The sequence below is a fragment of the Notolepis coatsorum genome (genome assembly GCF_963971535.1).
Source record: "Notolepis coatsorum genome assembly, chromosome: 3".
Taxonomy (NCBI): Eukaryota; Metazoa; Chordata; class Actinopteri; order Aulopiformes; family Paralepididae; genus Notolepis; species Notolepis coatsorum.
In genome coordinates this window covers 37,398,990-37,423,037 of record NC_140167.1, presented here as the reverse complement: position 1 = coordinate 37,423,037, position 24,048 = coordinate 37,398,990, and the positions used below count along the sequence as shown (strand labels likewise).

At 45.9% G+C, this 24,048-nt stretch overlaps 1 protein-coding gene across 1 annotated transcript in view; it reads left to right on the top strand.

Moving 5' to 3' along the window:
- Positions 1 to 782: 782 nt before the first annotated feature.
- Positions 783 to 24,048, top strand: part of tmem260 (transmembrane protein 260) — a 70,377-nt gene continuing 47,111 nt past the window's right edge. Inside the window, exons 1-4 of the mRNA XM_084310702.1 lie at positions 783 to 867; positions 1,223 to 1,341; positions 8,917 to 8,948; positions 12,540 to 12,691. Coding sequence (XP_084166828.1) covers positions 1,239 to 1,341; positions 8,917 to 8,948; positions 12,540 to 12,691 — 287 coding nt within the window. The 5' untranslated portion in view covers positions 783 to 867; positions 1,223 to 1,238. The remainder of the gene's footprint in view (positions 868 to 1,222; positions 1,342 to 8,916; positions 8,949 to 12,539; positions 12,692 to 24,048) is intronic.

Sequence of the window (24,048 nt, the reverse complement as noted above, 5' to 3'; positions counted from 1 at the left end):
TCTTACCTGTGCAACTGTATAGGTTAAAGTAATGTCACGTCTTACCTGTGCAACGGTATAGGTTAACACATGATGATACCACACCACTTTTACATGTTTTTATGTGTCTATGTGATGTGTTGTGATGTCACATGTCTTTACGATGTCTGTATGATGCATGTCTGAACACTTCGTTCCCCTCCCCCCTACAAGGACCTCAATGGAAATAAGCTCTGAGATGTTTTGTGTCTATCCTTGGCAGTATTCCAGACTGTGCTTCTGTCACATGTTACGTCAAAATAAAATCAATTAATCAAGGAAGTATGTGAATATACAACACATCATGGTAAAATAAATAAATAAAGCTGGATTGGGAAATCAACCATAATATGTAAACATGGAGGAATGTACCTACTGAACGTTTTGTTTCAGATTTGTACATTGTTGTATATATATATATATATATATATATATATATATATACAACAATGTACAAATCTGAAACATATATATTGTTTTTTTTATAAACATATAACAGGGATATTACCCTAGTACATATATTTATACATAGACGTTGTGCAAAAAAGCTCATGTTACATCTATAAATAATTGTTTTGTATACAGGTCCAACACATAATATGTCCATAATCTATCATTATTACACTAAAGCAATGTCATAGAGCTTAAAAACAATTGAAAAGGAAATAATGCACATTTTGACTAGTTGGTTATTTTATTCTTTCAGCATTTGAATGGATGGCTTAGCTGCAGGAGGAGTGGGAGACGTGCTGCTGCTGAGTCAACATGAACCAGGAAGTGAAATCTTCAGCAGCGCCACCCACTGATAACGCGTTTGCGAATAACCTGTTGACTATTACAACCACGCAAGTATATTATCTTTGGTGTATTTGCCATATTTCAATTCATAAATATTTGCTGAAACTTCAAGTAATGGCGCGCCCCATTTGTGCGCGCGTATCTGCATTATATATGGAGCTAAGACTATTTCCTGGAACTACCAACACAGTTAATACCTACAGTCTGCTAAGTGTTCAAATAAATCGCATTGTACACGAATAGCTGCTTAAACGTTTTACTAATTAGAACTCGGTGCACCTCAGTCAGATTTGAATTTACAAGCAATGCAAATAACTATTCTGTTCCAGTTAATAGTCCCGTTCAAAGTATAACTGGATGCTAGCCAGCTATAGCGTTAGCATGATGCATATTTCTCCCATTACAGAACCAGTGGGCTTTCTATGGAGCAGAGAAGCAGCTGGATGTTGACAGGCGCCACTGTAGCTTGTGTCGCCGCGATCTATGTGCCCTGCGTGCAGAAAGCCGTCCCCGGAGGCGATTCAGGTTGGTGCTTGTTGTTACTGTAGCTACTGTAAGCTAACGTTACGTGGTTTCCATGAGCCATGTGGCTTTGTTATGGACCGGAGAGCCAATCATGTGGCGCAATTACAATACTGGTGCTGTCCATGGTCCTGTTCTATTTAGGAGCGTACCGGTGTTGTGCAACCTGAAATTAATGTTGTAAAAATGTATTGTTCTGACAGCCATAATTTCTTTTGATTGCAAACAGCGCTTGACATGTAATGGGTCATGGGACATGGGTCATTCACTATGAATTGAAAATGGGGGACCCTGATGTAAACAAGACAAACGTCTTTCTCTGGTCTGCACCCGCTTAACAATTGTATGTATTGAGCCGTACTGTATTGTACCCATTCTGCAATCTGTTAAATAAAATGTTCATTCATTCATTCATTCATTCACTTTGAGTGTTGACTGATTGATTTCCCATAGAGCCGAATGGAAGTAGTCTCTAGGTAGCTATTACTCAGTTCACACACCAATACCCTGTGATTTTGAGCTATCCATTTCTAACTATGGCCAGGAAACTGAACGCAGGCTCTTAGGTATTACCATACCTTTGAGAACATTCATGATTGACCTTATAGTAGAAATGCATTTTATTAGTTGACTAGTAGGAGTATACACACATTGTTTAAAGTTAGTTCAGACAAGGGTCTCTTTTGAAATGTAAAGTTGTAGTAGTGTGTTCGTCAGGCAGAAGTGTCTCTGCCTGCTGATGAGGACTTGGTGTCAGCCAGGAGGATTAGTGACACATACTGGAAGGGGAACTTGTCTGGTCTTAATTGTCAAAACCACCCCATCAATATTCAAATAATTTGTGACGCCCAGAACCACCTTCTTAACGTGGTTAAGGTATATTATATTACAGGTATATATATATATGGTGTTGTGGCGATAAGAAAATGGCGAGCCAGAGACGTAGTTTGAGTCGAGGTATTTTCTCTTATCACTACACATAGCATTTACAATAACAACAACCCCTCAACCCGGAACCGGAAGTGGTATTTCCCCTTTCCCCTAAACAGTAAACCCCGCTCTTAAAGGCACAAGCCCACCTTAGTGAATGTCTCTTACATATGGGTCACCACAGTGTATATACAGCATCATTGTACATTATCATACAGAATATCATGTGGAAAGCCAACATTGGTGGTGCACCGGCCAGTAAACGCAGACTGTTGCAAGGAGTAGAACATAAGCGTGACATCTTATTTAGTAGTGTCAATACGGGGTACAAGGCCACCCAAAAAAATAGAGGGACGAGATAACGGGTGAGGTTAATGTGGTGTAGTCTGGAGAGGGGTGCACAGTGGCTGAAGTGAAAAAGAAATGGGATGATGTGAAATCGGAGGCCAAAAAAAAGATCACAAGACACAGGAGAGAGATGCTGGCCACTGGAGGAGGAACAGCGGGCTCAGGGCTGTCTGAGGTAGACCAGCACATCAGGCCATCATGGGCACCACAGCAGTTGCCAGTGTGCCAGCTGCTGCGTCCAAACACATCCAGTGTCTTTTCAGCAAAGTAAAACGTTCCTACATCCTGAACGATAGATAATTGATGTTGAATGGGCCATAGTAATGTCAATTTAGCAATACAATTTAAAAAGTTATAGCCCTGCAAAGAAGGTGAACATCTCCATAGACAAATAGAGCTGGCAGAGGATGGTTTAGCATGGGTACAATGCCCGGCGGAGAATGGGTTAAGAAGGTGGTTCTGGGCGTCGCAAATTATTTGAATGTTTTTTCTTTTTTTTTTGATTTTTCTCCCATCCCACCCTTCCTGATTGTTGCGCACTTTCCCCTACTGTTGGTCCGAGAGGCCGGAGACTGTCACATGCTTTCCTCCGACGCATGTGCAGCCTGCCGGCAGCCAGCCTGGCCGCGCAGATTCTCACTTGGGAGAGTGTAACGTGTGGGAGGCCGCACTAACTCTCACCAGATCCTACCCTCGCTGAGCAGGCGCCCCGACCGAACTGTAGGGGTCGCTGTCCACAACGCCCAGGACCCACCCGCCAGCTTTCCCACCCTCTAATACTGCCAATTGTATTAGTGTGAACGGCCAGCCAAGCTGGTGACAACGCCGGGAGCTGGATTCGAACACGCGAACCCAGCATCTCCGGCGTTGGTGACGAACGCAATCTCCGCTACGCCACCTGACCGCCCTAAAAATTATTTGAATGTTGATGGAGTGGTATTGCTTTCTGTTGAGATATGGAAAGGAAACGCATCTGGGGTGGTTGTGCAGTCAATTCCGCCGATGGTATTGGGCAGAACAGCAATGGCATGGAATGCTCTCTTGACTGGGATCTGTTCAGTATATGGGAATTGGATGTATTGTGTGGCCAATTGTATGATTCCATCCATGACTCGCTAGAGGCCACGGCTGATGAATGGTGGTGATATGCCCACCCTGTCTCCTAGCTCCCCCTGGAATGTCCCAGTGGCTAAAAAGCCCAAGGTGGACAGTACCTGGACGTGTGGTGGCACAGGGTTTGAATGTTTGGTCCGGCTCCTCAGTGCTGGCTCCAGGGTATTGCACAGCTCCATTAGGACAGGTCTTGGTAGCCTGAAGCCTTCCACTAGGTACTCATCGCTCTCTGCGAATAGGTCTGCTTGGTCGCGGTACTGGTGCTCCCTCCTCAGCACACCATCAGAGATATCTTCCAGCAGCAGTATATATGCCATATTGTGTGTGTAGGCCTAGGGTGCAGACTTGGCCCTTTTAAATAGTGCGATTGATCATTGATTATTGGATGGCATGGTTCAATTTACATGAATGATGTTCAAGTCTACGTACAAGTTTAAGGTTTTATTTGTCACATCCAACATCATACCAGTAAGATGAGCAGTGGAATGTTTCTCCACTGGCTCTTAAAATGTGCACACTAAGCAAGGAAATAAAAATTAAACCAACAATAAAAAATAACAACATATTATATGAACTATTAATACAAAATGGCAAATATATAGCCTACATGAAAGGAATGGGATGTTCCGAGAGCAGAATGTAGATGTGTCCACTGTCCACTCTATTTCACTATGGCTATATCCACGCGATTGACTTTAGTGCTTATTTATTTATTGCCATTTTCAGTGTTTGTGTAGTGCTTTTATTTATTTTAGGACATCACAATGCCTCGTAGAATCATGACTATGAATGTGAAACATAATTGTTAATGATACAAATATTCTTGTATTTATTATCATTATAATTATTAAAATCTGAGGATGTCTGTAGAATTGATGTGAACGCAATCACCAATGATTTCTCACAAATTGAGCCCTTAGGAACATGGGCACACTCCAATCTGGCCTATATACGACTGATTTTCCATGTTCTTAAATCATGTTCTTAGCTAAGAACGAATCCCAAATAAGAAACCATTCAGGAATGCCAGAATTGTCCCGGGAACTTTGTAAGTGGAGTTGAGAAGAAATCTCTTTGTAACTTAAAAAAGGTGGTAATTCTGACCATTGTGCTGTAGGACAAGTGAAAAATTGCAAACATTTTGGGTGCATTTGAAACAAAAATGAAGAAATTGTGAATAAACATGCCAGGCTAGAGAAATCCAATGACCCTAAGTTGGAGATGCCTGGATGTTTTCTTGACTGTGTTTGAGAGGAAATCTTTCAAGTAGAGATCCATCCATCTCATTCTGAATGTAGAAACTCTAACCTCCTCAAAACTCAATGGCTGTAAAAAATTGTCCAAGTGAGTTCCTGTCCAATTAGGCCAAAAAAAACAAACACATTTAATGTAAATAAATGGAACAAGACTATTCCTTTAATTACAAATCACTCAAATCATCATCATCACGGAGGCTAGTCCATATAGGAGTATTGTAATTACTACTGCAATTTCTAACTAAAATACTCCATAATACTTCTATGGGTCTCATCGTCAGGAACGACAGTAGGCCGCCGCCTAACTATATTTAGCCTCAGACCTACTCCTATCCGAGCTCCGGGAGGGTCATCAAAGAGAAGTCGCCTATTCTCAATCCTTGCCCCACAATGGTGGAATGAACTACCCACCCCAGTTAGGACAGCCGAAACCCGTCCAATATTTCGCCGTCGACTAAAGACGCACTTCTTCAACCATTATCTGAAATAATGAAAAAAAATATATATAAATTCAAATCTAACCCTAACTAACCTTACTGTCATGCACTTGTCCTAATAAACTAACCTACACTGTAGCACTCAACACTTTGATGAACATTGTTACTCAGCTGATAGAGTTGTGCCCTTCCTGATGACTTGTCGTACAGAACTTGTAAGTCGCTTTGGATAAAAGCGTCAGCTAAATGACTAAATGTAAAATGTAATGTGTCTCACTATGTGTGGTAGGTCACTGTGAGTCTTTGGCGACATTCATTTGATGCAGTTCACGAAGTAATGCCTCCCTTGTACAGCGACACACGCTATTTAGCAAGATAGCTCAGCTGCCGACCGGAGGGCATGAGAATGCTCCGCTCAATGGGTTTGTACCGGCTGGCCTGGCATACAAACCACAAGACAGAATGCACATTTAGCAGAAGGAAAGCATCCGGAAACCTGGACCAGAGACGGAGAGAGAGAGAGAGAGAGAGAGTTAGAGAGAGAGGGGGAGAGAGGGGGGGGGGGAGAGAGAGAGGCAAATAGAAGGCTGAGTAGCTGTGCCGCTTGTGCCGAGGCCTAGTGAGCGGGGGCCTTTGAAAAAATGGCCAGCCCCTTCGCCACAGTGTTTAGGGATGGTGCAGGATGCCCACTCCGATAGTGCCAGCTGAACACCCCGTCTCTGTGGCCTAATCTCTTTTAGGTGTGATGTGCCCTGGAGAGGCTTGAGCGCAGCCCCACGGGAATGCTGTTGTCTAGGAATGTGGAGTGTGGAAATGATGGGGATTACGGGAAGACTGGTGTGGGTGCCCATGCTCCTGCTATCACAAAGACTCTTGGCGCCTGCGCCCGCTACCCTGTCGACTCCATATTCTCCCTTTTTAGTAATGGGGCGCTGCAGCTCCGTGGCACTGAGACTGATGTTTTGGCCGTGTATCCGTTTGAGTTTTTTTTTTTTATGTCGGAGGGAAAGTGCACGGCTGCTGGTGAGGAGAAACAAGAGAAGTGGAGGAAGTGATAAAGGAGGAGAAACGAGAGAAGTGGAGGAAGTGATTAAGGAGGAGAAACAAGAGAAGTGGAGGAAGTGATAAAGGAGGAGAAACGAGAGAAGTGGAGGAAGTGATGAAGGAGGAGAAACAAGAGGAGTGGAGGAAGTGATGAAGGAGGAGAAACAAGAGAAGTGGAGGAAGTGATGAAGGAGGAGAAACAAGAGGGGTGGAGAAGGTGATGAAGGAGGATAAACAAGAGAAGTGGAGGAAGTGATGAAGGAGGAGAAACAAGAGGAGTGGAGGAAGTTATGAAGGAGGAGAAACAAGAGGAGTGGAGGAAGTGATGAAGGAGGAGAAACAAGAGGAGTGGAGGAAGTGATGAAGGAGGAGAAACAAGAGGAGTGGAGGAAGTGATTAAGGAGGAGAAACAAGAGGAGTGGAGGAAGTGATGAAGGAGGAGAAACAAGAGGAGTGGAGGAAGTGATGAAGGAGGAGAAACAAGAGGAGTGGAGGAAGTGATGAAGGAGGAGAAACAAGAGGAGTGGAGGAAGTGATGAAGGAGGAGAAACGAGAGAAGTGGAGGAAGTGATGAAGGAGGAGAAACAAGAGGAGTGGAGGAAGTGATGAAGGAGGAGAAACAAGAGGAGTGGAGGAAGTGATGAAGGAGGAGAAACGAGAGGAGTGGAGGAAGTGATGAAGGAGGAGAAACGAGAGGAGTGGAGGAAGTGATGAAGGAGGAGAAACGAGAGAAGTGGAGGAAGTGATGAAGGAGGAGAAACGAGAGAAGTGGAGGAAGTGATGAAGGAGGAGAAACAAGAGAGGTGGAGGAAGTGATTAAGGAGGAGAAACAAGAGAAGTGGAGGAAGTGATGAAGGAGGAGAAACAAGAGAAGTAGACGAAGTGATGAAGGAGGAGAAACAAGAGAAGTGGAGGAAGTGATGAAGGAGGATAAAGTTGATATAGAGCTATGGCAGGCAGCTGGGCGCCTCACGACGAGGTGAGATGGAGCTGTGCAGCGGGAAGGAGTTCCGGCTTCATGGTCCGTTAGGCCGATAAGAGAGAGTCCTCCACGTGCGGCGGGGAACTCGGGCATCATAATCTACTGCATCCGCAGCAAGGTTCAATGCAGAAAAGTTAATAAGTCAGCCTGATGCCGTTGCAAACTCGACTGTAATGGTTTGTCATTTTTCCATCAAGTCAGGCCCTGAATTCTTGCTGCTTAAAAGGAGCTAGTTCTATTTATTCTGCATATTATAACTCTACAGACTATGTCTTAATTGATTCTTATTTATAAGCTTTGATTTACAGTTATTTATAACACTGCAATGTAATTAAGTCTAGCATATATAAATTCTTGTTATTATTATATACTATTTTTATAATATTATATAATATTATTATATAATATATCTCATTGTTCCTTGGGTTACAGTATATTTAGTAATAATGTTGGATAAAGAAGAATGAGGCCGCTATCCCATCGACTGTAGGCTTGGGGAGAGAGAGGAGGTGCAGACCTACTCATCCAATACCAGTAGAGGGTGCTGTGTTGAATTCAAACATTTATCAATGTCATTTCATCTGAGCCAAATTTCAATTTTCATGAGTGGGAGATGCAAACATTGGGTGAGAAATCAGTCTAATTTGAAACGCTCTGGGTGTATTCTGGCACTAATGGGTTTGTGGTGCCCAGATGCATTTAGACAGCCACAAATAGCTTTTAGTTTTTTCCTTTTTTCCTCTTCAGCTTTTGCAGCACCCCCCACACAGCAGTTTCCCTGCCTACCTCATCCTATGACTGTGTCACCAACACTGTTTTCTACAACACTGGGACTATAGACAGTATATTCTCAGATCGGTATATGTGAGTGTTTGTGTGACATGGCTCTGAAGAGGGAATCTAATGGTGTCTGTGTGTCTGTCTGTCTGTCTGTGTGTGTGTGCGTGTCTGTGTGTCTGTGTGTGTGTATGTATGTATGTAAATGGTAAATGGACTGCGTTACAACGTATACCTCACATTCATCCATTCACTCACAACATTCACACACACCGTAGGCAGAGGCAACCATGCAAGGTGCCGACCTGCTCATCGGGAGCAGTTGGAGGTTAAGCGTCTTGCTCAAGGACACTTCGAAACGCTGCCGGGAGGAGCTGGAATGGAGCCGCGAACCTTCCCATTACCAGTCGGCCGCTCTACCTCCTGAGCCACTGTCGCCCCATGTGTGTGTGTGTCTGTGTGTGTGTGCAGGATGAGGGGAGTGAGGAAGCAGGGGAGGAGGGAGGAGAGATGAAGAGAATAAGCGTGCCGCTTAGGAAATGTCACACTGGGAAGATTTGTAGGTTTTGATCCTGGCAAATTAATGTAAAACCCCAGTGCAAGTATTTGATTTGGGAAAACTTTGGCAGACTTGCCTCTTAATAATAATTATTGGGTTTACATTAATTTCCTCCCCTATTCTCTTCCACAGGAGAGCTGATCACCACTGCTTGTGAGCTGGGGGTAAGTATTAGCCGTATTGTTTAATCAATTCACTCATTAACTCTTATAAGCATTAAGGAAGTTTAATTAAGCACGGGCAGAAAGAAGATTAATTTACTTTCAGTCCACAGGTTTTTTTCCCCTCTTCCTTTCTATACACTATTTTACTGAGTTAGAAGTAGAGAATGCTATAATTTGCAACCCATTTTTCAAATCCAATTAAAGTCAATGGTAAGGCGATGGCTTTTGTAGGCTTTGCCTTATGTACGGTATAAGGCTTATTATATCCACCCCTCTTTTTTGTGTGTGTGTGTAAGCCGCGAAGAATGAACTAAATCGGGTTAACAGTTATAATAAGTTTTATTATTTAATAAAGTTTATTACGCCGCTGTGATCCTTTTAGGGAGGCTGTGTCGGTGTCACTACGCCAGTAATCCTGCCGTTAGTGCCGCAGTCCGTGTGGCCTGCCTGTCTGCCTGTCAGGCTTCCCCAGGGTTGGTGGGCCCTCCCTGGGCCTGAGGCCTCCGGCCCTCCCCTCTGATCCCTAGAGCTCTGGAGCTCTCGCTCCTTCTGCCCCCTGTGGCCCGTGTCCCTCAGGTGTCCTCTAGCTGTTAGTCTGCCCTTCCATGTCTGCCACACAAACCTCTCTGCAGGTCCTCTTACCTCATTCAGCATGGTAGAGCTACCCGTCTGCCAAACAGTCTGACTGTTTGGTCTCTCTCTCTCTCTCTCTCTCTCCCTGTCTGTCTCCCTGTCTGTCTGTCTGTCTGTCTGTCTGTCTGTCTGTCTGTCTGTCTGTCTGTCTGTCTGTCTGTCTGTCTGTCTGTCTGTCTGTCTGTCTGTCTGTCTGTCTGTCTGTCTGTCTGTTTATTGGTCCGTCTGTCTGTCTCTACTCCTCTCTCTTTGTAACTCAACCTTCACCTCTCTGTCTCCCCCTGCTGCTCCTCCTCCCCTCCACCTTCCGTCTCCTACCTACGAGGCCAGTGTGTCCTCTCTCAGACAGGACCGTGGATCCTCCACCCCGGTGTCTGAGATGACCGGTGGGGGGGGGGGGGGGCGGGGGGGGGGGGTGATGTCACTCCTTCACCTCTCAACGCTGCCGTATCCATGTGAAGAGCTGCCCCCTCCCTTTTTCTCTCCCCGGGTTGACTGGTGTTATCAGTGCCAGGGAATGAGTCTGCGTTTAATGACTGTGCCCTTATCAGGCTGTAGGAGACTTAGCAGCTAATTGCCGGGATCCCCCAGGCTCGGAGTGGCTGTAGCTCAGAGATGGTTCGGGGGCCAGGGCTGGCGGGCACCACGTGCTGCAGCGCGAGCCCCAGGGAGGTGCGCTGTCCTTGGGAAGTGGATGGAGGGAAAGTAGGGGTGGGGGAGGGGGGTGGTCGAGGAAGAAGGAGGAGGAGGAGAGGAAGTGGAATGAGGGCTCCTGTATCATAACAGTTAGGGGTCAGGCACCACCAGGCTGTCTGTTCTGGCTCTATATCACTGCAGCAGTATCACAGCCCAGCAGTAATGGCACTCGGGGTAGAAGGCGACTGGTAAAGAGGGAGAGTGGAACTGTCGTGGAATTAAATGGTCTTTATTATCCACGTTTGGCCCGAATCCAGTAACAGTTTGCGTTGGCGTCAAATGCAGTTGCGTAGCAAAAAAAAAAAAAAAAAAGCATTTTGCATGTAGAGGATGCAGAAGAAATGTCATGAATATGTATATTCAGGCGTGTCGATGGTGAGTCGCAGGAATGTAGGAGGAGATCCTTAAAATGACTCGAATGACTGCCTGCGTGTGATCTACTCAACCATGTGATCTACTAAAGTTTAAACCATGTGATCTACTAAACCACAAAGTGTGAACTTGGAACTTTTCATCATGTGTCAAATACGGCTTCTTTTGTGTTCTGCCGTCGCTTTTAACGTTTCCTATCAATGAAAAGTGGAGCAACATATTCCCACATGGATCTTTCACAAGAAATGCTGCCGATTTCTTATTCAATATTAGATCAACCCCATAGGAAACATATTAATTGCTAAAGCAGACTATATTTTATCCTGTATTTATTCTATAGCCAAGTCCAACTCTAGGTTTAAAAAAAATTGAATTGATTAATAATAATAAATAAATAAAAATACATTGGCCTATTACATTATATGAACTTTTGAATAGTGCTTTAGTTTTAGTTTTTTGACAGGAGGTAAATGCTCATGTGGAGACTTCACATAATACAGTATAAGTCTTCATTAACCTATAGGTCTATAATACATTATAATAAAACATACTGTATATTAGCCTCTCCGTTTACCTATAGACATATAATACATTATAATAACACATACTGTATATTAGCCTCTCCGTTTACCTATAGACATATAATACATTATAATAACACATACTGTATATTAGCCTCTCCGTTTACCTATAGACCTATAATACATTATAATAACACATACTATATATTAGCCTCTTCATTAACCTATAGGTCTAAAATAAATTATTATAATACATACTATATATTAGCCTCTTCATTAACCTATAGGTCTAAAATAAATCATTATAATACATAGAAGCGGCACGGTGGTGTAGTGGTTAACACTGTCGCCTCACAGCAAGAAGGTCCAGGGTTCGTATCCCGCTTGGGGACCAGGTTTCCATGATGCCAGTTACCCAGGTGGGGTATCTCCCAGGCCTTTCTGTGTGGAGTTTGCATGTTCTCCCCGTGCTCGCAAGGGTTTCCCCCCCCGATAAGATAAACCCAATGGAAAAACATGCACAACAACAAGATCGCTAACGCTGTGGCGTCCTTGACGAAGACGGACAGGAGCACTTGGATTGGTCCCCTGGCGCGGCTCACGTGGCGCCTGTCTGCTCCCGGCTGCCCTTGGGGGGGAAGGACGACGGGATGGGTTAATCGCAGATACGCATTGTATGCATGGTTCGCATGTATGCCAAATGATGACCTCGGAGCAGGTCCTAAATTATTATTATTATTATTATACTATATATTAGCCTCTCCATTACCCTATATGCCTATAATACATTATAATAATACATACTGTACTATATATTAGCCTCTCCATTAACTTATAGGCCTATAATACATTATAATAATACATACTGTACTATATATTAGCCTCTCCATTAACCTATAGGCCTATAATACATTTAATAATACATACTACAGTATTAGCCTCTCCATTAACCTATATGCCTATAATATAATACATTATAATTATACATACTATATATTAGCCTCTCCATTAACCTATAGACCTATAATACATTAGCAACTACTGATGTAGTCTATAGTTGGAATATGCACTGCCAATCACCAAATGAGCCTTGCGAGCAATTCCTGCCTTTTAAATATGGAGGTGCATGAGCTTGTATTAAAACAGGAGTACTGGGAGCGTTCCTCTCCGTTGCACATGCAAATAATTTGTTTAATCTCCGTTTCTTTCTCGCTCAGCCTCTTGCCATCTACATATATTTTCCTTCTGGCTTTTATGCACTTCCTTCAAACTTTCCACGTTCCACTTCTAATGTCTATTTTTTGTGCTGTTCTCTCACTCTGTGGTCACATCTCCTGCTTTACTGTTGTTGTTGTTGTTGTGTGTCTAGGTGGCTCATCCCCCTGGCTACCCTCTCTTCACCCTGCTAGCTCGCCTGGCTCTGTCCCTGCTCCCCTCCCTCTCTCCAGCCCACCGTATCAACCTGATGAGCAGTCTGCTGGGGGCTGCCGCCAGCGGGAGCCTCTGCTTCACCGTGTGCAGGTAGGAGGGCACCTCAGAGCACCGTGTAGAGGTTCACAGCAGTCTATATAGTAGGGGTGGGCATTTCCAGTCATTGACCTATCTCAATTTATTGTATTTTTAATCAATGGAGTTACCCTTTCAGATATGAGTTTCTTTTGGGGAATGTGTTTGGCCTTCAATCATTCATCTTCAATGTTGAGTATACATTTTTTATTTCCTTTATGGTTTCCTTTATGATATATTCTATTACTAATTACACACTTTATTTGTATTCTGTTATATCATATTCCTGTGAGGACCCCAGGAAGACCAGCGGTCATTAATTTGACAGTTAACACATTGGACGCTAGACCCGAGTATAGTCGGGTTAACTCGCCGACACTCGAGCGCCAATCACGAGTATAGTCGGGTTTTAATCGTTATTTCTTTTATTAGCGATATCCATTCATTTTCATCCATCCAACCTGATGTTATCGTTGTGAATGGGTCTGAGCTCGCAAAAGGGCAAATACCGCCGCCTATCGTCTCCCGGATGGCACATCATTGGATTGGATTGGCTGGGACTGTGCATCAAAAAAAAAAAGTCCGGTCCAGGTTTTCCTTCTCGGACATGCAGTATCGTTATACCACATTGACTGGGGACACTGAGCAGCGTGGATTATGTGTTTTGGATATATAACGTTGGATCAATAAACGCAATCAATATTTGGAATGGCGATCAGGAATTGGATAAATATTTTTTTGCAGGACTTCAGATGTGAGGTAAGGACTCTATCTTACCAATCTTGGGTTAATCAGATGTTTCTTTCACAGCGATCACAATGTGTCTGTGTGTGTGTGTGTGTGTGTGTGTGTGCGTGCCGTTGGCGCCGACCAATGCACGGATAAGCGATTTTTCAGCCTGTTTCTGTATCGTGCATGAGGACACATATACTATCGATAATCTAGCGTTTATTTGAAAACGATTCATAAATCAGCCGAAAAATTACAACGTGTTTTGTGTATTCCACTAAAGGGCTATTATCGCGTCTTTCTCTGGAATTACTAGAAATCACCAAAACTATACTTGTATTCAAAACGGTATAAAACGGAAATGTACCGATGAAAAAACAATCCGTTTTGTACATGTTGACTGCAAGCAACTCATTGATAAGCGACGGGTGTTTTAGACCCATAGCCATAATTTAAGATATATTTTAAGCACTCGCAAATCTCCCCGTCCTCCCATTGATTAAAGCGGTGGCCATCTAGACCTATATTCGCCATATAGCTCCGGCGCTGAATGTGTTAATGGGGATCCCAACAAGACATAAACATAAAACCTTGCCCTCTTTTCTTCATCCTCCAATCACAGTTGTGATTGGAGGATGAAGAAAAGAGGGCAGGGTTTGAGATAAGTCAATCGAGTAGTCCAGTCAAAAACTAGTACTCGAGCACTTGGAAAAATAAAAGGAACATTTGTCCGGACGCCATACTGCGCTGCACGTCTTCAACAGAAAAGGTACAGCGTGTTGACAGTGCAGCCACAGGAATTCAACTGTAACTCCAACCGTTAGTGTAAAACCAGTTCAATTTCAGACAAAACTTAAGGCCGTAAGCAAATCTTGATTAGTAAAATATCAGTGGAGTAGGTGGCAATAAGTCTCTCCCGGGGTGGTTTCTGTAGGGCTTCTCATGCAGTATCCCTGTCCTGCTGTGTCAGTATTCTGTATTCTGTGGGGTGACAGTGGCTCCCCACTCCTCCCGGGCAGTGTGTCGAAGTGTCCTTGAGCAAGACACTTAACCCCTAATTGCTCCCGATGAGCAGGTTGGCACCTTGAATGGTTGCCTCCGCCGTCGGTGTGTAAATGTGTGAGTGAATGTGAGGACCAAAAATTGTAAAGTGCTTTTGATAAAAGCGCTATATAAAATGCACCATTTTCCATTTATTCTATTGACCTATCTCAAACCCGCCCTCTTTTCCCGATCCTCCAATCACAACTGTCGATTAGATATGCACAAATCTGTCACTATTGATCTAACTAAAATTGTGCCCTCTTTTCCCGATCCTCAGAATAGTGACAGATTTGTGCCTATCTAATGTAACCTATATAATTAGAACTCTAGGTTAAATAATGGTTAAAAGCACCTGAATAGCCGAGCAGTGTTTCACGGTGCACTTCTCTAACCCTCAAACATTTTTCCTCGTGACTTTGTGTGTCTTGCTGCCGTCTGGAACGGCGAGTGATATTTTTGGGTCCTGACTGACTGGCAGCGGCGTTCCTGATCCCCTGTTCAGTATTCCAGAGCGGAGTCGAGGCACCCCCCCACCCCCACCTACATGCCCAGGCTGTTTACCCATCGGCCCCCCTGTCGAGAGTGTGCGTGTGTGTGTGTATGTTATGTGTGTCACAATTATGGTACGACCCCCCCTCTCCCTCCGTCTCCTCCAAGTCCCTGTACCCCCCCACTGCCCAGCGTGCTCCCAATCCTGACATGGCACGATTTCTAATCCCCCCCCCCCCCTCCCACCCATTCCTCTGGCCTCCTGGGTCTGAGAGGAGCAGGATCACTAACTCCTCTCCTCCCCTTTTCTCCTCTCCTCTCTCCTCCTCTCCTCTCTTCTCTTCTCCTTTCCTCTCCTTTCTCCTCTCCTCTCCCTACTCACCCCTCACTCAATCAGGAGTTGCGAGTGTATTCCTGTGTTACTACTCTCCATCCTCTCGTCTTACCACCCTGCTGCTGACCGCGTCATATGAAGAGTATTTCTCTCCTTTATGTGTATTTTTTATCTCCCACGGTTGGCTGGAGTGCCTTACATCACCTGTTTGCTGATCTCTGTTATTCCCCACATTGCACCGCTGGTGGCCGCTTAGTGCAAGATTTCCCCCTTTTGTCATCGCTGAAGCTATTTATGTGCACTGTGGCATTTTTTCAAACACACTGTACCTTATATCTTTTTTTATTAATATAATTTTTTATAATGTAGAGTTCCAGTGTAGGAAATGTGATGTAATGTTTTCCTACTGTGTCCCTTCTAGTTTCATTAAGCTGTTTGCACCCAGTGATGGCAGGTGAAAACAGGGTTGCTGGGCCAGTGTGTGCTCCCGGGGGGGCCCCTCAGTGTTTCCTGTGCGTTGGCCGGGTGGCAGGTGGGCCGGAGGGGGTCAGGGTACAGGGTCAGGCCTGCCGGAGCAGGACGGGGGCCGGGGAGGAAGTGCTCTTCCCAGGAGACTGGCCCTCGGCCCGGACTGCAGCAGCCTCGGCCCCTGCCCTGCCTTGCACTCGTCAGAGCTGACTCAGGACCCGCACCGTGGCTCGGACACTGAGCGATCTAGAGAGCGAGGGAACGGAAAGAGGACAGACGGGGAGTGAACGTTCTCTACTTGAGCTGTGTGTGTGTGTGTGTGTGTGTGTGCGCGTGCGTAGCTACTCCCTCTGTGGGACTATTGGAGTTTATCTCCCTCCTGACCCCCAGTCTTAATGCATTTGATGAATTACCAGTCAATTGGAGTATTGGACTCAGCTCCTGGCCAGACATTTCCATATGGTTATTTTGAGGCCAGAAAATATCCATGTGGTCGGGAGATATTTGGATCACTGTGCATGTTAACTGCAGCCCCCGTCTGTAATCTCTGGGGATTTAGATCCAATGTTGGATTATGGTTAAGTGAAAAGTCATTATGAGGACCCCCCCCCCCCCACACACACACACACAACACATGGGGCTGATGGGCACTGAGGACTTCAGCCAGAGCAACACAGTCACACCCTGTAAGCTCTTAAGTATGAATGTATAATCTACGGTTTTCAATTTGAAAAATAAGCATAAAAGGTTTTAGTCATTATCTGTCTGAGGCCTGGTTTGAGTTGAGCTTGTGCCTGTCGGACCCGTTGGCAGACTTGGCTTGGTGAGGCTCGAGGGGTGGAGGAGGGGGTACTTGAGAGGGCAACAGAGGGGAGGCTGGAGCCGGAGAGAGGGAGCTTCCGGGCCGGTCAAGGCCTCCTCCGTGGTTCCGGACGGTACACGGGGCGTTGGGTGTCTCGCCCACACCCAGTAGGGAGGCAGGGCCGGCGTGCCACAGCCCAGCGGGGGCTCCTCCAGCCAGGCCTGGCCCTCCGAGGAAATGCCAAGACTGACCCACCTGTCCTTGCAGTGACACCGATTGCTCGGCTGCATCAGAGTCTCGTAGATCTGGAAAAGTATGGACATTTCTTGTTGTTTTGATAACTTGGAAAAGTTCAGGAAATATAATATTTTATATGGAAATTATATAGTTATTGTTATGGAGAATAATCTTGAGAGTTGTATAGATGTCGGCATTCATATTGCCCAGCTAATATAAGAAATTTTTCCAAAAAAGTAACGTATGGACGAAGAATTCATTTAGAATTTGAAAACGTGAAGGAACCTTTTTGTATTTTTTAACATCATCAGCTACAGCTAGCAGTGTTCTTCCTTGGGTCCATTTGAGACCCAGCAGTTCCGCATCACTGGTTATTTTGAAGTCACGTCTCCACTGAGTAACGGACGGCTTCTCCCCCAAATGAATCGTCACTGTATCATTTTTGAAATGATGAATTGCATTGCAGTTATTACGGGGACATTTTCTTTTTCTTTTTTTGTAGACTTGAAGGCAGTTTCTCCTAAATAGTAAATTGTTAAGACCTTGAAATTTCGTCTGGAATATTCCCACCATGGCAAAGCCTTTGATGTATCAATTTAAATTAGTCTGCCAGATTTCCGTGTTTTATGTGGAGGAATGTGAGTTGATAGGCTTGGAAGACGCTTCTCTCTTGCATACGTTAAAATGTAGCACTTACCCTCCCTTTGATTTGTCAGTTACAGTCCTCTAGTTTGATCACATGGTTTGATGGCCAAATTGCATGTCTTGTTATGTTTGCACACCAAGGCCTTGAGGCTAGTGGCCGCAGTGATAATTATTATCGATTGCACGTTGAAAGTTGCATAGAAACGGCGCTTGGCCCCACAAATCCCAAAGTCCTCCAGCGTCAATCAGAGGAATGAGAATATGCAAGCTCTTCATAGAAGGATAATCCACGTGGCTCTGTATCCTGTGCGCCTTCATTTCACAGTTTATCTGCTAAAGCTGCTCTGAATCTGTGCTACCTGAAAGAAGAATGTCTCTCTCTGTTCCCAGGCTTATCCCGACGGCAGACACGCGAGCACACGACAGCCCTCAGACTGTGTGGGAAACACAACACGAGCCGCGCCTCAGTGATCAGCACTTTTCACACTTTGTCTGATCGCATGGTTACATAAGAGGACCGCTGAGGCGCACCAAATGTGTCCCCTCCCCTCCCCTGGCTGTCAAACCCCCGAAAACGCACACCTGCGAGAGGCTCGACAGGCCAAGAGCAGGCCCGTGTAGACCAGCTGATACCTCTATGGGCTGGAGGGTGGGCGCGGTGCCACCCCCGTGCCTCGGTGCTGTGTTCCTCACTCCTTATAAGGGCCTCCACCATATGGTCCTGATGGTGTGCTCTCCCCCCCCCGCTCCCCACTGGCAGCTTGTGTCGGCCTGTTTTTCCACTGGGGTGGGGTTGCTGGACGGCTACCCGTGCGTGTCGGGGTCATCGCTGGAGCAGTGTGTGTGTGGGGGGGGGGGGACATTTTGTGTTAATTTTGACGATGAGTAAGATGTCTTGGAAAACGGCTGAATAGTTGAGTTGGATGAAGTACTCGTCCCCTCTCCCTGCTGGTGGCAACACTGCCCCTCCCTCTCACATCTGCTGTGGTCGCAATCAGTGATGCCACAGATTACTTGTAAAAGTAATCTGATTACTGATTACTCCTTTAAAAAGTAATCTAAGTTACTTTACTGATTACTTGATTATCAGAGTAACTTAGTTACTTTGAAAGTAACTAGGTTACGAAGTCGTCGTCGTTCCCCCAACAGTTTTTTTTTAAACGCTTTATTGAAAGTGCATAAATTGTTTTTAACTTGTTTCTCTGCACATAACGTAAATTGTTAAACTAGTGCTTCAGCTTCTGTACCATCAAGTATGGTAAAGCAACAGTCTATGATGCTCACAGCATTAGAGCAGCCAGCCAGTGGTTTTACAAAACCAGTGTATCACATCTAACAAATGCAGGCTGAACTATTCAATTATATCAACTGTAACTATTAAATTGTTTTTATAAATGTCTCTCTATAAACATACAATCAGTCTCTCTTTAACATGTAAATTAACTGTAAATCTGGCAAATAAGAGCTTTTGCTCTGCCACCATCAACCCTCCTGTACCTAGTCGAAGCGTCGGCTAGTGTTGTGATTCCAGATGCTTTCAATGCAATTGGATGTGGTGTTTTTAGCGCCGGTAGACAGTATTTTGTTTCCTCCGCCGTGAAGTAGTGACTGAGGCTACGTTTAGACGAGCGTTTTGGGGTGGAATTCTGAACAGAAACCGCAAAAGTCATCTTGCGGTTTCACTTTTAATTTTGCCAAGCGTTTTGGGGTGGAATTCTCCGACGACGGAGCCCTGCTGTCACACGATTGGCGCATATGTCACATGACGTGCTGTGAAGACCCGCCCTACTCTGCCTCTGATTCGCAGACTGTGGATGGGGAATGTGATTGAACCAAAGCAGAGTCACTCACAGACAGAGGGACCAGTCACGCCGCGGGACACATTCTTGTATTTAACCCTTTCACTGCCACACCACGTCACTCCCAAATAAGAAAAACAGCTCAAAATGTATTTTTGACTGTCGAAAACGAAATAAAATACTGCATTCCGCCTGCATTATGAATTTATGATGAGATGGTAACGAAATAGTAATGCACAGCCACTTGGACAAGTAACTGCAATCAGATTACTGGCTTTTAAAGATTAACGCGTTAGATTACTATTTTCGGGGAAAAGTAATCGGATTACAATAACGCGTTACTTAGTAACGCGTTACTGGCATCACTGGTCGCAATACAATCTTCATCCTAAGGACTGATTTAGAGACCTAGGCTCTTCTTCATCAGACTATTGGCCATTATCCACACACAGCGGCCATTATTCACACAGCGGCCATTATTCACACAGCGGCCATTATTCACACAGCGGCCATTATCCACACACAGCGGCCATTATCCACACACAGCGGCCATTATTCACACAGCGGCCATTATTCACACAGCGGCCATTTTGCTCTTATGTCATGCTCAGGCTGGGTTCCTTTCCATCCCGTTCCCGGGTGGGAACCCAACCTGAGCTTGACATAAGAGTGAAAAATGGCCGCTGTGTGAATATATGGTCCATACAGGACTCGGCAGTACAGTTTTATTTATGTTTGCCTGTTTGAAAGCCCTCTATCCCTGGACTTTTTCGCTATTTTGCATAGTATCTCTCCCATAGTATAGTAGGCCGGCAGCCCCCCCCCCCCCGTCTCACCCCACCCCAGCATGACAAATGGTCCCCCCAGGACTCATCCAGTAATACAGTTAAACAGATGTCTAATGAAGATGTTATTTCCTCATTACTGGCTATGGGATGTGGGGTAGAGGGAGAGTGAGGGGGAGATAGACAGCAGAATACTGTACCAGTTTAATATTCCTGTTAGCCCGTGGGCCTGAGATTGTGTCTTCGTCCGGACCTCAATATTACATTCCTCAGCCACCACAGGCAGTCATAATAAGGCACCCCGGTGCAGAGAGGGGGATCAGCCTCGGCAATTACAATTCACCCAGAATTAGTTAATGGAATCTATACATAGACATTTATATATCACTGGTGTGTGCCTAATGACTTTGTTGAGAAAGCAGCAATAAAAAAGAATTCCGTGAATTGCATAAACACAGGATTTTTGTAAATAGTTTTTTTTTCTTTTCTTTTCTTTCTGTAATTTTTTTTGTGTTGGGTGGAGATTAAGATGGCATTCTGGGAGAAATTGTCATGTCAGTGGCTGCATTGTTTGAGCGGGATTGTGGTGATTAATTTTGCATGCGCACTTGGAGCAGCGGAGAGCTCTCCTGGAGCAGGGTGTCTAGGTCCTTATTTACCCTGGTTCCTCTGCAGCCAGGCAGGCTGTAACTCCCTCACTCTCCACCCTCTCTGGAAGGGGAAGGAAAACCAGGAGACAAAATATACGTCTGCCGGCCTAGATTTGGGCTCCGGGACCCGATATCAAACGTTCCCTTTTGAAAACCACCGCCCAGGAATAGGATGCACGCAGTGTACTCCCTTTCAGGATAGGTATTAGTGGATTATATCATTCGATAGCTTACATTTGTGTACCAACAACAGACAGCGCTGTGGTTTCCCCTCCCCGCCTGGCTCATGATTTCAGCACAATGCCACAGAGCACTTAGCGGCGGTGTATAATAGGAGCGTGCCGAGTGTCCTGGCCAGAGGAAAGCCCTGGGGTCGCCTGGCGAAGGCCAGCTGGATCCCAGAGCCCGGTCCAGTCGGGCCAGGCCATCTCCTCCATGGGCTATCAACCCTCCTCAGGAATGTGTGATTCTTTTCCAGCCCCGCTACCCCCAAACCACCAGTCGGTTTTGGAGAACAGTGGAGGGCTGATCCACGATGGCTCGGCTGTGACATCGTCTGGTCCCTGGGGTGGTGTGTGGCTGCTGGCTCCCCTGGCCGGCTCCATTGTGAAGCCTCATTCGCTACCAGAGAGTGCTGGTATTGGATGTTTTTTTGTGTTGTTATTTAGCACAGGAGGCTGGTGCTGCTGGCAGACCCCTGATCCACACTGTAGGAGTGAGAGGGTAACGGAGGCAGGTTCTGTCGGGACACTTCAAAGCTCTAGCGCTGTGTCCTTGTGGAGGGGGGGGCATTGAGAGGCTCTTTGTCTCTTACCGTCCCCCCTCCAGGTCCCCTGTTTGCCTTTGCTTTAGACTCCTTTATCTTTTAGAATTAACAGTATATAAAAATTCCAATGTTTCCCCCCCGATGTCGTTTACTGTATATAAATATTTGGACGCCATTAATGGATCCAAAAATCTTGGCGAGTTCCAAGTTTTTAAATGATGAACATAGAAAACGTTGTACATTGTGCTTGCTGAGGCATTTCCCCGCCACGTCCCAGCGTGAAATACATTGTGTTTTTTGTTTTTCAGCCTTTATGCATATTTTGTCTCCGAGTGTCTTTGTCATGCCGCTAATCGCCCAAAGTGATGACACAGACATTTCTGGCAGCGCCGGATCAGTCCAGGATGGAATTGTCTCATTGTCGGCCATGTCACTCCACCCGCCGTGACTCTCAACCAGGCAGCCGCTGTCACCGAGCCACGGCATTACGGCACAGCGGCGCCCTGCGCCGCACTGAGCCGTGATAACGGGGAACATGGCCACAGCGCTTGTCGAGAGTCTCTCCTGCTTTATCTGGCTGCCCTGGGAGCAGCCAGTCTGGAGAACGAGCCACAGAGAGAGAGAGAGTGAGAGGCTAATGGGGGGGGGACGGGGGGATGAGGGCGGGGGGTCCCAGGTGGTCCTTTAGCAGACTGACGGGTCATTTACAGCAGCAGCGGCGTACACACACACACACACACGCATACACACACCACTGCCTCTCACTGACTGACGAGGCTTTAACAGAGAGACGTGTCAGCCACTCACAGGGAATAAAGGAGTTGAAGAACAGGAATTGTGTGCGTGTGTGTGTGTGTGTGTGTGTGTGTGTGTGTGTGTGTGTGTGTGTGAGATGGTGTGGTGCATGGCTGTCAGACAGAGCTTCCAGAAGTCAAGAGTAGTGTTGGTGTAATATTCTCTTCCCTGGACCCCCACTACCGCTCAGCACCCTGCACCCTGCACCCCCCCCCCCCCCCCCCCCCCACTGAGCATGCGAGGCCCTGGGTTAATTGTCATGCAGGGGGGTGGCATTGCGGGTGCGGGGGGTCCCTGCACCTCAACAAAAAGTCCCCTCAACACCCCCCCCCCCCCCCCCTTCTTTCTCTATCCTTCCTTCAAGTTACAGCTCATTCCTGGAGCGGTGCTGCGAGAAAGACGCTGCTATATCTTATTAAGACCCACTCACAGACTCTACACACACACACGCACACACACGCGCACACACACACACACACACACACACACACACACACACACCAAGCCTGTCTCACATTGAGCACGGCAGAAAAAAGAGCAGAGGAAAGGAGAGAAAACCCATAAAAAAGGGGAAGTAGTCGGCAAGCAAGAGGTTTTTTCCCCCCGACTCTCTCTCTCTCCTCTTTTTTCCTGATTTACCGCGCTCTTCCTCAGAAAGCTCCATTGTTCCCCTCGCCTAAGTCTCATCAGGCCTTTTGTGGCCGACTATCACAGCGGCAGGCAGAGAGCTGGAAATGTATAAATGGTATCATGCCTCGTGATTAATGGCGGTGCTTACGAGTCAGGTCTGATAACGGGCGCTGCTCTCTACTCCAATTTCAGATACCGTTAATGGAATCTGTCTTCCGCGATTGTAATGTGAGAGGCGCCTAATTTGCCACGGAGCTTGAAGCTGTCACCGGCGCGGGATTGTGGGGTCATGAGGGACCTGGCAGCCCGTTGGCCTGCAGCTTGTATCTGCGGCGCTGAATAGAGCAGCTCTCTGCCTGTCAGTTAGCTGATAGGCTGATGAGGAGTCTAAGCCACACCACACAATGGCGGAGAGGGCCCTACTGCCTGACTTCCCTAATTGTCGAAGCCTGCACTCGTATTTCAGAGCCAGCGTGCCGGGGAACCGGGCTGCCTCCCTTCTTCTCTTTACCCCCCCTCTTCCTCTTCTTCTTCTTCTTCTTCTTCTTCTTCTTCTTCTTCTTCTTCTTCTTCTTCTTCTTCTTCTTCTTCTTCTTCTTCTTCTTCTTCTTCTTCTTCTTCTTCTTCTTCTTCTTCTTCTTCTTCTTCTTCTTCCTCTTCCTCTTCCTCTTCCTCTTCCTCTTCCTCTTCAGCTTTTTTTTCTTCTCCCTTCTCTTTCTGAGCTTTTTTTCTTAATTTCATCCTCGGTCCTCATGCTCTCTCTTTCTCTCCTCTCTCCTCTCTATTTCTCTCACTCTCTGCCTCTTTCTCTCTGCCTCTTTCTCTCTGTCTCTTTCTCTCTGCCTCTTTCTCTCTCTGCCTCTCTTTCTCTCTCTCTGCCTCTCTCTCTCTGCCTCTTTCTCTCTGCCTCTCTCTCTGCCTCTTTCTCTCTCCTTTCTCTCTCTTTCTCTCTCCGCCTCTCTTTCTCTCTCCTCTCCTCTCTCTATCCATCTCTGCCTCTTTCTCTCTCTCCTCTCTCTTTCTCTCTCCTCTCTCCTCACTGATTTTATGTTTCTTCCCCCCTCTTCTCCTCCTCCTCACCATCATCATTTTGTCGCCACCCCCCCCCCCCCCCCCTTTCTCTCTGTCTAAATTTTTTTTAGTAAGCGGTGGGTCTTAGCGTATGACAGATTATCCCAAGTTTGCTTCAATTATCACTA